Source organism: Leuresthes tenuis, unplaced genomic scaffold (assembly GCF_036924035.1).
Source record: "Leuresthes tenuis unplaced genomic scaffold, fLeuTen1.0.hap1 SCAF_22, whole genome shotgun sequence".
In the NCBI taxonomy this organism is placed as follows: domain Eukaryota; kingdom Metazoa; phylum Chordata; class Actinopteri; order Atheriniformes; family Atherinopsidae; genus Leuresthes; species Leuresthes tenuis.
The window spans coordinates 15,487,056-15,500,761 of record NW_027325376.1 but is presented as its reverse complement, the minus strand read 5'-3'; the positions used below and the strand labels follow the sequence as shown (position 1 = coordinate 15,500,761).

The following is a 13,706-nucleotide window of genomic DNA, read 5'->3' as shown; positions in this document are numbered from 1 at the left end:
TGAAATCCACTCAATGAGACACCTGGTGAGCAGTATGTGCATTACACCAAAGCATGAGCGGTAAATCACTTTGGCTCTAGGGCAACAATGGCCTTTGGCGATTGAATGGGGGGGGGGGTCTGGAATCTGAGGACTTGTACTTGAGATGGGGTGTTTTTATTCAAATCTGCGATGGCTCAACTCTGTGGACGAATGCTGCATCTGATGTTTGTGTTTACATTGCATTTATGGCACGACATTTAAAAGTCGATTTATGGGGCGTACCCAATGTAAACAGAAAGCGTTATTGGGACTCCACGGCTAGTATTTGCTTCTCTGAATGCTCGTGGCTGCTTTTCATGCACTTTGCAGCACCGACTAGTTTCTGAACAGGTGTTTTCTGCCACACTGATAAAGATTTGCAATCAGATCTCACGGCGGGCACTCTGGAAATCAAATTAAATGTGTTCGTTCCAACGTTTCGAAGGCAGCGGCAAATTCGTCATTTCAAGCAGTTTTCTGCAGAAGAGCTACATTCCCACTATGAATTCGAAAACTATATTTTCGGTTAACTAATACGACTCCAAACGAGGGCTGAGGCTTTTTCAGTGTCTGCCCACGTTGTCGTGTAAAATGTAAAAAGCCGTCAACGCCGCATCACTTAAACATAACGTGAGGTCATTGCTAGTTGAGGTTTTTATGGAGCCAACGCAGTTCTAGTTCAGGTGTGTTTTTGACAGGAAGAAAACGACTGAAAAAACCTGCATTTTCGGATTCACTCACTCACTCACAACGTCATACAGCAAATAAGAGAACTCCGTCTCACTGGCCAACCCTGTGCTGATGAAAAATGTTGAACATCAACATGTTCTAATAGCGCCGACATCTGTGAGGACAGCATTCATCCTGAGTGATGTATACTGTACAGGTTTTGGAGCAACACATGTCATAATTCTCACAGAAGTCCTCGTTTATAAGATCTATTCAAATGTCATCTGATGTTTTTGTACTTTTTGAAGCTAAATATGGACTTAATCTGATTTTGCAAAGTTAAGCTAATAAATTTAGTCTCATAATCACCCGGACTTGTACATTATGAATACAAGTAAAACGAGCAGTGTATAAATCTTATGTAGTGGTTAAAACAATGCAACTCCCGTACAGTACTACAAACCAGAGAAGTTGGGAAATTCTCTTCTCAGAAAGAAGAAAGAGAAAAGCTTTTAGAATAAGAAGATTCGACGATCGGCACAAGGGAAAGTGTGACGACTGCATATATATGGAGCATATGCCAAAGGTTTAGTCCTTCCAAGCAGGGAGGAGTCATGGATTGCCACTTTGTGCCAAAGTCGTTCATTTAATAAAGATGTTTTGCAAAGCAAGATTGCAAAGACCTTTGGTCCTCAAACATCTGCAGTGCATAATAGAGACAAGACACAGAGAATCTGAGGGAATCTCTGCTGGATGGTTGTGAGCTGTGTATTAGAAACCATCATGTTACCGTGAGAAAAGCAACCGCATGGGCTCAGGAGTATCCTAGAAAACTATAGTTACTTGTCACAGTCTGCTGCTGCATCCAGAAATGTCACTTTAAGCTGTATTAAGCAAGGAGGACGCCAGGTGCAAGGTGGGAAAGGTGATGGTAACTGTGTGCGTCGGTGCCCATGGCATGGATGACTGGTGTCTGTGTGAAGGCAGCATTAATGAAAGGGTGCATACAGGAGAGACATGCGCTTCCATCAAGGCCACATCTTTTCCCGGGGAGGTCAGTAGTTATTTCAACAGGACAATGCCAGACTTCATTCTGCACGGCTTCCAACAGCGTGGCTACGTAGATACAGAGTGAATGTATGGAGCATCGTGAAGAGGAAAGTCAGACAGCGATGGCCTGTTGAGCAGCTGAAATCTTGTATTCAGCGAGAGTGGACAGGTTCCTCTGAAAAACTGCAACAGTTAGCAACCTCATTTCCCAAACGACTGAAAGGAGTAATTAAGAGGATGGCTGATGTAACACCCTGGTAAACATATCTCTATCCCAGCTTTTTTTTTGAGTGTGTTGCTGGCGTTACGTTTTAAAAATTTGTTTATAGCTTCCAAATACGATTAAGTTTGCCAGTAAAGACACTGAAAATAATGTGTTTAGACTTGGAAAAAACGACTGCTTTAGTGTTTCTATTGGATTTCGGATGGATTTCATTTGTAATGTCGATGTTTTGCTCATGGGTAAAGTCTAGATAGAAAGGCAAAGCGTGTCACCCATGTGTCAGCCTTGAGAGCAGTCAGAGGCAACGAGGCAGATCCAGCAGTGAAGACTGCGATGGGATTTGATCATAGCAGAAGTTAAACACATATCCACTCTTGAGGTTTTTTGGCATGTCACAGGCCTTTTAACATTCCACAGTGTGAAACGAATATCAACAATTCATTAAGTGGCCCAAGGGTGCTACATTGCATTAAAAAAAACAAAACATTTACCACATTATTACCTCATCACATGAGGGGATATGGCCAGGACATGTTTTGTTCCCTGCCTGTAATCTCAGGGCCGCATCAATTTTGGAAAGCAAATCTAAACAATCCAATGTGATCACGTAATACCAGCGATGTCTCAAGGCCACCGCCAGAAGTCAAGCTTCTGTAAGGTGAGTGTGGAAACTGCCAGATTCCCACTAAAGATAACGCGTTTATCATCCAGACGTTCCCCAAATGTGATTGCATGTTAAATTCTTGGTGTAACTGATAGCTGTCAGCTGTTAGTACAGTTACATACCAACACATGTTCCTACCTCTGTCGCTGAGACTGTAGATGGAGTCCAGTTCTGAGCCTGGAGTTCCTGTCGCGTCCAGCAGGAGCTTACTGGAAATTCCCATGCAGAGCGACTCTTTAAGGCACAACTCTGAGGGAGGAAGAGAAATCACTCAAAAATATAACTGTTGCTCCAAGGCATTTTTATAGAACACTGCATATTCTCACCCAAAGCCCGTTTAAATCCTGGTATGATCAGAGTATTTTCAGCTGGTTAGGTGCAACTTTGTTATTTTTAGAAAGCATTGTTTGTGGGGACATTGCCATTTGAGCAGCATTAATCCCTTCTTTAAAGATGCTGCAAAGCACCATGTGCAGGGTGATAGTGAAATCTAAGCCAACTGCAGGAAGCAATGTTCAGACACAAGGAGACATGTGATAGCCGGCAGCTCCTTGTGTTTGGAAAGCTGTGCATAAACACAGGGACAAAAATCAAACAGCAAACTGAAGTACTACTGGTACTTTTATATGTTCTCTCCTGACAGGAAAGGCTATATTTATCCCAGATGTAGCTACACAAAGAGAATTCCGATTTGTTTAGTCTACAAAAATAGTGAACCCAAAGAAGCCCTCCTCTACCTTTAAGCCTTATAGACTGAATAAATAAATAAAAACTTCCACAATTAAATTTCTGACCACAGTAACCCCTTACTGTTTTTGAGTCCTATTTTCAAATATTTGTGTACATAATGACATCAGGATTCAGGAAGAAAAATGGGAGCATTTCTGGTGCGGGATTTAGTGACATCTTGTGGCAAAGTTGCCAATTGCAACCACATCCTTCGTCACATCACCCTTCCTTCTAATTATTCATTTGTCTCGATTCCCATAGAGTGAAGACGTGCAGTCGTCCAAAGTTATCTCAAGCTAGGAGGTGCCGGCAGCTGTGCATCTCATAGCAAAGAGGAGGTGGCACCAAAATAATAAAATAACAAAGAAGCACGGGTGAAAACGCCAGTAAACAACCGCACTAGACAGTAATCATCTTAACCATTAGGTTCACCCCATCACAAAGCAGACGACACTGACAATTTTTTTTAAATACTGTAAAACCTAAGGACCAACAACAGCACTAATACAACCAAGAGATAACCAAGATTGCCCCAAAGTGGCAGCAAAATGCTGTAACATGTACACAAAACCAGGTCACAGAACCATGTAGCATGTAGGACAAGATAAAGAGACACGTTTAAACATAAACTATAACAAAGGCCCTCTCATTCATGAATTTATTCATGCATTGGTTTGTAGGCTCAAATTACAACCAACTGGTAAATTGGAGAGAAATATGTGCTCCCAATATGTAGCGGTGCAGTCACAACATAGCTATGTACCAAAACATATAACAGTGTTACTGTCTATCTCACTCAAAATGTGATCAAAATTGATTTTAAAAAAAAGGACATCGTGCTTAATTAATTTGTACAGGGAACTAGCGACGAGGGCCACAAGCTTAAGAAAAAAGTAACAAATGAAGAGAGAAAGAGAGCTCACACAGAGCTCTGTACAACAGGTTCAAGGCACTTTCGCATTGCCTGTATTTTTTAAGGCAGGATATTTATCTTTCTCTGGTCTTGAGCTACAGCAGCAACAGAGGAGGACACCATCTGTAGATATAAAAATGGCTCATTCCACGACAAAAAAGCAAACTATTCCGGTTTTCATTTGCTTTTACACTAATGAGAGCATGCTTTAAGTGTTCTGTGTGCATTTCAAATCGAGCGTTCATTTAGCAGCGGACACATTTGGCGCTCAGACTAAGAATGAACAGTTTAAAATGACACGGCACAACCAGTGATGTCATCTTTTTAATTCCCTCCATTCTTCATCTACCTTGACCCCTATATTATTCCCACTGCAATTTGAATGCAAACAGATCCTGCCTCAGGCAGAGATGAGTGACGTTAAGCCACTCCTCAGACTTTATGCAACTTTCCCTGGTTCTCATTTCTCTTACATATAAGAGCTCCAAAAATATGTGTAAAATCAGGGCACACGTAACACTGAATCAAAGACTTTATGACATTGAAAAGCTGACTTTTGAGTGGATGCCTCTGGGGTTAGAAGTAATAATGTACCTGTGTTGTTGATGGCATGTGTCCACAGCAGGTGGGCAATGTCATGAGTCCAGGCCACCCTGCCTTCCCTGTCATGTGCTTGCAGTGTAATGCAATCTCTGGTTCTTGGAGCCTGTCGGACCCAGACTTCAAACTTCACTCCCTCGTCACCCACACTCTGAGTCAGACCCATCTCACCCGTCTGCAAGGAGAAGACGGTGGACGTGTCAGGAGTCAAATCACCCTTTTGCGTTGTTTAGAAACTCCTTTGCGGCGTCAGCCCTTTACCTTGATGCTGTGTTTGTAGTTGTAGGAGGTGCGTCCCGGGCCTGTGCTTTTCTGTTTGGTAAAGATGACCACGAGCTGGTAGAGGAAAACGCTCCTGACGCCCGCTCGCTTTCTCCGCGGCCCCCCGCACACCGTGAGCTCGCCCTGCCGCACCAGTTCACCACGCTCGGCCACAGGGATCTGAAATCACACGCGTACATCTCAGCATTGGCGTGTCTCTGCCCCTGGTCCAGGCCAAGGGCTTCAGTTGGGAAAAGATTCTATCGCATTTTCTTTCTTAAGAAGCCATTTAGGCTTTAACTGACATTTGAAGTAGGTTGAATTATTCTGAATAGTAAGTTAAATAAACTTTTTGTGGGGTTCTTCAGCTGCTGAACTATTATTAACTATTACGGGGCATCTTTTGCTGCTCTGTAGAACAAATCTGAGGTTGCAGTCTTTGTGTTTTAGAGCAAAATCAGACCGTCCCTCACCCTCCTTCACCTTCTGAAATCTCCACTTTGGAATTACAAAACATTTTATCTATAAAGACCAAAAGGCCTTGTCAACAATTCAATAAAGAGAGGGACAAAGCAATTCCAGCTTTCCATAGTGACGTACTCCCACTTCACATGGATGCTTTTTTCTGTTGGATCTTCACTCTAATTGGCCATCTGAGTCATGTCTTTTGTAAAAATGTGACTTTATTGTTCATGTCAATTACAGGGTCGAGGCTTTGTGATGCTGCTGCAACTCAACAAAGGCAGATAGACATTGGTGAAAGTCAAAAATGACATCTTTAGGAGTCAGAATACTAGACTTGCAAAGGCACAAATAAACAGCAAACGGGGCAACGTGAGCGAGGCACCCGGCTACCAGTCTCACTGATAAAAAGCCTATGAAAAGGACTGGCTTTTCACTAGCAACCAGTGACATACAACTTTATTTTTGAAACTCGGGGGACGTGTGGGTCATGATATAAGTGATGCTTCACATATATTACAAACACCCACATCCACACCCACTTAAACACATGTACAACTGCACTTAGAATCATTTTTACTTGGAGAGCTGTTGCACCGTCATTTGAAGTGGCTCGATGGAAGTGCTCTGCAGTTGTAATCTTTCCTCTCGCCCGAAGGTTTTGTGTGTGTGTGTGTGTGTGTGTGTGTGTGGGAGTTCAACATTTATCATGACTGCATCTGAGTGATGCTGCTGTGTCAGAGTAACACTTTTAAGAGAGGTACCAAAGTGTTTATCTCTAAGGAAACACAATCTGTCCTCCCGGTTGTTTTTTCTTTAGCCCTACTTTCCTCCATTTCCAATCGCTCAGAAATAAAAACGAAGAAAACTTTGACAAGATTCAATTGTCAGGTTATCTTCCTTTTTGTTGTCCACGTAAAAAACTGGTTTCTTGTGGTCAGCAAACATCATAAAATCCTCTTGTAGTAAAAACTTATGGAGAAAATGCTAATTAGCTGCTTTAAATGAGTATTAAATTATATTTTAAACATAAATAACCTAAACAGAATGTACACCTCTGTGTCCAGTATTAAATATCAATATATTTGTCTTCATTACCCTTAATAATGAGTATTAAACGGAAGAAAACGTGGTAACAGTTCCATCACTTTCACTGGCCTGACCTCGTCAAGATGATTTAGTTTCTTTCCCTCTAAGAAAAGAAAGTGGGACTTGACAGTTGCAGACTCATAAACTGGGACAGGCGTTCTCACCGGACATCCGACGATGAGGTCACTGGCCCTGAGGTCCTCGCCGTGCCTCTGGGCGTGTCTCAGGATGGAGAGGGCGGAGTCTGAGGCAGGATTTATACCCCCCAGCTCTTCCAGAGCCTCGCAGTACTGCTCCAGCCTCTGAATGGGAGCCTGAAGACAGTGAGGGAAGGACAGAGGGGACAGGGGGGAGGCTTGGGGGAGTTTGGACTTGGAGGGGATAACAGAGATGTAGGAAATGTAAAAAGATGTTAGGTTTGGAGCATCTTTTTGGTGTTACCACATTATAGTTAAAGCTTTGGGTGCTGGCAGTCATGTCAATGTTATTTTCAGACTTTGTGTGGGTAAGGTTCAGGGTAATCTTAAAAAGTACTACCTCCTAGGCACGGCCATTTTTGGGGGTGAAATATATAAAGGACATCCTAAAAAAGTCTAGTTCCTGGAGACTAACTTCTGTTTAATTGTGGTTTTGACGACTACTTACAGACACAATTTGCTGACAATAATTCAATAATTCTGGGCTTATATTTATTCATCTATTTTTGTATTTTGTGATTTACTTTAGTTGAATTATTTTGATTCAAATCATTTTAAATTCACGTTCCAGCTGTTCTTTTTTCAACCGCCGGTCACAGATTCCGCTGAAACGCAGTTACCTGTGCCGCTTCTGCATTCACTGCCATAACGATCATCACCACCATCCCCCGAAATGATCGCCATCATCATTAAACCTTCACAGCAGCTTCACTGCCATCAACATGACCATAAACCTTCCTGTTTCTCTAATCCAGTGTGTTCAGGCCCGTGATGTGAGTGCACGCTGCCCCCTGGTGGGAGTCTCTTGGAAATTCCCCTCCCTGAAACACAACTTCAGTGCAGCTTCAGAGATCTTAAGCGCTGTGATCTCTCCACATAAAGACCTCGTAGTAATCTCATCGTGGTGTCGATGTATTAGCTTTAGTTAATTGTAGCTCGGGAGCTCAAATTACTTTCTTTATAATCTGCCTTTAATTGGCTTTTCTAGTTGTATATTGAACATGTAATTAACTTGACTGTATACGGCTCATTTTTAATTGCTGCCACTAACAAATAAAGCGACTTTAATTGGGTTGTGCTTGTGATGTGCTCCAAAAAAACCCCCCAAAAAAACGCTCTTATTGATGCTCTCACATTGTGTTTTAACAGATTTCCAGCAAACAAACAAAAAACAAATAAAATAAAACCTATGACCCTTCCACTCATACTATGTGTACAGATTCATGAGTGTGTGTTCAGTAGACAGAAAACAGGGCCCTGTTCTCTGACCAAATATATGCTTACTGAAATGAGATGGCTGCAGGAAACCCACAGGAAAAATACCTGGAAGATTAAATCTCTTCTTCTGTAATTCGCGCGGACACAGCATTGCGTTTTTATAGATTCAGTCGTTTGAATGAGCGACAGAGAAAAGAAGAATCCTACCTTGAAGAAGTCAGCGGCCTGAGTGACGAGTGGGGAATCCACTTCCGGTTTAGACCTGATGTAGTGGGAATACTGCAAAAATTGCTCCCGCTTTACAAGGGAAAACAAAGAAAGATCAAAATGAATGATAAGAATGCAGAGGGAACTGCAGTTCATTTCTGAAGTTCCTTCACTTTAATTCAGAATAACAGCCCAACATCTCAATCTGATCAGACAAATCAGAGGAAGCTCTGTCAGATTGAATTTCTAAGCAGATTAAGAGCATAACAAGAAGTAAAGCTTGTGGATTGACTTTTCCTCAAGATTTTGGTACTTGCATATTTGCTGAAGCAGTCCTGTTGCAGCAAGCTCTGCACGAGAGCCCCCTCCATGGCAGGGAGTAAATCCTGTGAGTGAAAGGCACTGAGGCTGGTCCAGTTGGGAAAGAGTGAGTCTGCCTTCCCCCTGATGGAGGCCGGAGTGTCTGAGAGCTCCAGCAAGGGAAGGTATGTCTCCTCTACCCCCTTCAGGATTGTGACATACTGCCTCTCTGAGCTCAGCATTCTGCACCAGAGCAGGTACAGCTTACTGCAGGGGGGGGGGGGCAATCAGAAGGAACGATGAGCAAAGAGGGAAGACAGAAGTAAGCATCAGACAGGGATCAAGGAGTTCGTAATAAAAGCATTATCTAAGGTTGCATTCCAATAAAACTCCTCTGACAGACTCAATTTGTATTTGTACTTTGTCACATTCCTCCTTCCTTCAAGCTTTTCCTGTTTAGGGAAATTCAGTTGAGTCCTGCTCTTATTCATTTCCTCGCAGGCAAAAACAGACATTTCACAAAACTAAGAAAAGGACAAAAGCGTGAAGGATAAAAAAAAAAGAATACCTCTGTGCAGTTGAACCGGCTCTATCCGTCCCCGTCTCTCTCTCAGTCCTCCCCAGCAGGACATGCTGCCGTGGTGACCCCGTATGGTCCACCACCTCCTTGCTGCTGACCTCCACCCCTCGGATCAACACTCCTCCACCCCCTCCGCCGCCCCAGCCTGGAATGGCTGCAGCCATGCTGGTGGTAATGACTGGGTCAGCTAACGTCCGCCGTCCCAGCCAGGACATGGGGGAGTTGCGACTCGCCCCTCCCGCTGGGGACTCTGCAAATTTGGGGGTTGCTGTGCCTCTGCGAGGGGCCAGGAGAGCCTGGAGGTCGAAGCTTGGGTGGCGCTTCCTGGGTGGCTTGGGAGGTAGCGGGGCCTCAGTGGGCTGTAAAATCATTAAGATGGTAAAAACTATGCCAAGGAATTGATTCTGTATTTTTTACTTTGTTAAAGTGTCATTCATTCATTTTGTAGACACCAGGAAACAACAAACTCCAGACATAAAAGCTTTTGAAGAGGATATAGTGATTGTGAATTTATCTGGAGTCCTATTTCAGGGCATCTTTCTTGGTTTCCCTTGTTTCGTAATGGATAGATTTGGCCCTGCAGCAGCTAAATCCTCAAATGTGTTCAATATTTAGTCACCAAACATGTTTAGATATAATAAGTGAATTTGATGTAAAATGTTGAAAATTTAAGAAAGTAATTTATAAAAAAGTTACTTTCTACTTGTCTTGGCTGTATTAGAAAGAAAAAAGAGCAGGAAATCTCCATGTGTCTTCAACAGAAACGGATTCATGGAGTCATTTTGAACTGAGCTGCATATTCTGGACAGAGAGTGCATTTCGATAAGTCTTGTCTCTTTTTGACACTAGTTGAAAATACTGAAACCATTATCTATTCTAGCAAAAGGTGTTTTTTCATTTCAGAGAAATAGCCGAGTAAATGATAGAAAAAAAACTGGAGTGTTTGGGAATGACACCGAGGCTTATGAGACAGTCTGCACAAACTCACACTTTTCTTTGTAGGATTCAAAAGGTTCTGCAGGAACTTCCCTCCCCCTGCTCCCCCTGCTCCACCTCCACTTCCTCCTCCTGCTGCCTCTTTCTTGTTTCCTTTATCTTCTCCTATCTTCAACGTGGAGCACGTCTGCGGTCTGAACAGCGATGCTAGGGACCCCCATGACTGCAACCCCCCTTCTCCTCCTCCAGCTCCCAACCCCCAGTCGCCCTCTCCTTCAGGACCCATCAGGTCCCACAGGCTGCTGGCAGAGGGCGTTTTGGGCTTCCCTTGGTTCTGATTCTGTGTCCTGTCAGACTGGAGAAACCGGGGTTTGACCTGTGCCACAGTCCTCTGGTAGCGCTCTACTGTCTGGGTCCAGAGATCCAGGAGCGCCCCGCCTCCCAGCTCTATGGCTAAAGAGCGTGCATCCTGGAAACGTGATGGGGGGATTGGAGGGAGGGAGGCGAGAGGGCAGGTAGAAGAAGAGGGAGAAGGGGAGGAAGAGGTGGAGGAGACGGCGTCGCACCACTGGGTGGCCTGCAGTGAAGAAAAGAACATTTGTTTTCAAACCATGACCATGTGCGTTTCTAACTTCCTTTTACACACTGCATGTTTTCCTTCGCCGCGTTACCTCAGTTAACGTGGACAGCAGCCTCTGTGTGTTGTCCAGAGTGGTCCAGCAGTCTGACAGACAGTGGGACATGTCTCTCAGCTTCTCCCGGACTGGAGGAAGTCGGATCTGGACGTCGCTCAGGCCTGCCCAGTTCAGTTCACACCAGCCCTCCAAGTCACTGAGCACTGTCAGAGTCTCACTGTGCAGCTCCTAAAACATACAAGATGATCCACTGTGAACTCCTTTTGCACAAAAAAACCCCACAAAACAAAATCAGAAATGGAATTGTTCTGAAAGGAAACGCTGGCAAAACATCTTCATCGACCTGTGCCCAAAAAATAAGATAAATATGCCACAGAACAGCAAAATGTATCATTTAAGGAGCTTTTCTTCAGTCCAATGAGTAGGTGGCTGCATTGCTGTAATTCTGTAATTCTTGATACTACAGGTTGATGGTGCCAAAGTCATGATTTTTTTCCGATCTGCATAGCAAACATAGTGGCTTTAACTTCATGACCAAGTAAACTGAAATGGAACATTTGCTGGCTATGGACTATTTCAATGCAAACGTAAAACACTGTAGTGTAAACCTCACACACAAGTGATTGTGCCACTCACATTCGCTGTTTCTCTGAAGGTTCTGAACTTCTGCTGTTTGAGTGAGAGCCTGCTGAGGGAAAGAGGAGGGTCCTTGTAGTCCTCCAGCTGGGACTGCACTTGCTCAATCTCCTTATCACACTGTGGATTAAAGGCCAAAAGAGAAAGAAGGGCCAGAGGAGGACATGAGCTATTTTACTGCGCATGAAAGTGGAGGAGAAGTGGCTGCAAGAGGAAAGGTCATGGATTGGCGGTACGCAGTTTGTTGGGTTGTTTTGTCACACTGTTACCAAGAGAAGGGAGCAGGATGATTAGAAGTCTGAGAGGAAGTAAAGGAGAAAATTCGGAAGAAGAAGTGAGTTGGAGAGTTTCGCTGTAGTCCATTTTGGGAACAGAAGAGAGAAGTGACGACAAGTGGATTAAGAAGAGTGAAAAACTCCTCCGCAGACGACCAGAGGAAATAGGGAAACAGGTTGATAAGAATGACAGCATTAATTATTATCTGCATCATCTCCCTGAAAGTGCCACAGAAAAAAATACATTAATTTCCCTCCTCTTGGACGCACCTTTTCCAGTTTGTCCACCAGCCCTGCCAGTCGTCCCAGTGCCTCCAGATCACGCCCCCTCTGGTTGGACACCTGGACAAGCCGATGAAGGGCGTCGTCCACGCTGTCGTAGAGTTGAGAGGTCGTAGCAAGAGCAGCCCTGTAAGAAGCAAATACACTGATTGTTTTGGGTTTTCTTTCTTTCTTTAATTAAAAGCTACTGACCGCAAAATCTTGCCAAAACATAGAGGATTTGGCTGGTAGGACTGCTGCAGTTATGATAAAACTGTCTCAGCCAAAACTCATGATCCTGAGTAAAAACGAGTCTTTGGATCATCTTTAAGCTGTAGTGGTACACAAGTTGCATCACTCTGTCCTCCAATTCATGTTAAGTCCCTTTTCACCTAAAATAACTGTAATAACTTTAGTTTTCCTGACGGGGACTTCTTTAAATCTAACCCATCTTTACAAAATAGAGGCTCAATAAAAAACAGAAGTAGTGGTGACGGAAAATACTTTTTTACAGAGAGTTACCAATTATTGCGAATTTCAGAGCTGTTGGATCCGTGCCTGATGTTTGTAGAGGCGCCTTAGCTGATGTGGTCATAATATTAACACACACATTGTGAGCTGCTGTATAAATAAGCTTATTGGCTGGGCTGTTAGCTAGGGAGGCTAAAGCTAGTCCACGGCACATAATACACGGATTCTCCAGGTTTTGTCCCAGTATGTGTAGGAATTTTGTTAATGGGAAAAATCTTTCCTTCATGTTGATGCAAAATAACAGAAAAAAAAATCCAATTTAACTATGATTCAAAGTAAAAATTAAAGCTTGAAATATTAGCATCTAAGGCCTTTTTCAGTGTACTCTGTCTGTGTCCACTAAACAACTCACAGAGGAACACATGTAAAGTGTTTGGCTTCAATTTTTTTTAAATGGATGATGGCGCGATGTGAAAAAGTCAGAGATGACCCGGTTGTTACAGTTATTTCCGAGGTGGTCATTGTATTTCCAAAATCTCATCACAATCTTTTCAAAACCTGAAAGATTTACCATGAAACACAGACGTCAATCCTACAGAAGAGAAAAAGTATGATTCATCTTTTTCTACATTGACACCAAGTGGTGCACCAATGGAAGCAGAGCACACCACCTAAATTTAGGTCTCTGGTACCTGCAGTCCGGTGACTTCTGTGCCAGGCCAGATGAACAACTTGTCAACCCCGCCAGCCAGGCCCCACCCCGCTGCTGGAGTTCAGTCAAGCGTTGGTCGGCCAAGACACTCGCCATGAGCTGTCTGTGTTTGTCTATGCTCTGAGGAACAGTCTGAAAGAGATGAATTAGCTTATTAAACTGTCCAAACACTTACCTTTTTATCACATTATTCAGATGGAGAAATTTAAACACTGATACAGCGAGCAGAAAGGATAGAAAGCACGTTGACGTTAGATGACCTTTATGTTGTCAGGCAATGGCTCTGTCTCCATTGCCTGCTGTGCTTCTCCAAGCAGTGAGAGTGCGCTCTCACAGCGTTCTGTTAGACTCTCCAGACTCTGAAGGAAAAAGGAAGAATAAAAAACTATGAAATGAACATATAAAGCATTCCATGGAATTGACTTAAAAGGAAAACAGTAAATTAAGGAGACACTGGTTGAAATTACAAGAAAGTGAGGTCACAGAAAGTGCAGAAGACAGGAAAATGTTTTCATTTGTTTAGATAAAGCAACATAAACTGTCTGGGGGAAAGCCATTAAAGACTCCTCGAGATTCTTTTGAAGCCTTTAATTATTT

The 13,706-nt window shown here is 43.3% G+C and overlaps 2 protein-coding genes across 2 annotated transcripts in view; both read right to left on the bottom strand.

Annotated features, from left to right (window-relative positions):
• The window catches only part of LOC140281848 (E3 ubiquitin-protein ligase TRIM39-like), a 104,614-nt gene extending 93,843 nt beyond the window's left edge, over nt 1-10,771 (bottom strand). The window contains exon 1 of the mRNA XM_072376347.1: nt 10,764-10,771. Coding sequence (XP_072232448.1) covers nt 10,764-10,770 — 7 coding nt within the window. The 5' untranslated portion in view covers nt 10,771. The remainder of the gene's footprint in view (nt 1-10,763) is intronic.
• Nucleotides 1-13,706, bottom strand: part of arhgef40 (Rho guanine nucleotide exchange factor (GEF) 40) — a 41,133-nt gene that overhangs the window by 7,138 nt on the left and 20,289 nt on the right. Inside the window, exons 12-24 of the mRNA XM_072376348.1 lie at nt 13,370-13,468; nt 13,090-13,241; nt 11,936-12,074; nt 11,391-11,510; nt 10,791-10,982; nt 10,172-10,696; nt 9,172-9,542; nt 8,621-8,870; nt 8,304-8,393; nt 6,846-7,052; nt 5,131-5,310; nt 4,864-5,044; nt 2,766-2,876 (exon numbers count right to left, since the gene is read on the bottom strand). Of these exons, the coding sequence (XP_072232449.1) occupies nt 2,766-2,876; nt 4,864-5,044; nt 5,131-5,310; nt 6,846-7,052; nt 8,304-8,393; nt 8,621-8,870; nt 9,172-9,542; nt 10,172-10,696; nt 10,791-10,982; nt 11,391-11,510; nt 11,936-12,074; nt 13,090-13,241; nt 13,370-13,468 (2,617 nt within the window). The remainder of the gene's footprint in view (nt 1-2,765; nt 2,877-4,863; nt 5,045-5,130; nt 5,311-6,845; nt 7,053-8,303; nt 8,394-8,620; nt 8,871-9,171; nt 9,543-10,171; nt 10,697-10,790; nt 10,983-11,390; nt 11,511-11,935; nt 12,075-13,089; nt 13,242-13,369; nt 13,469-13,706) is intronic.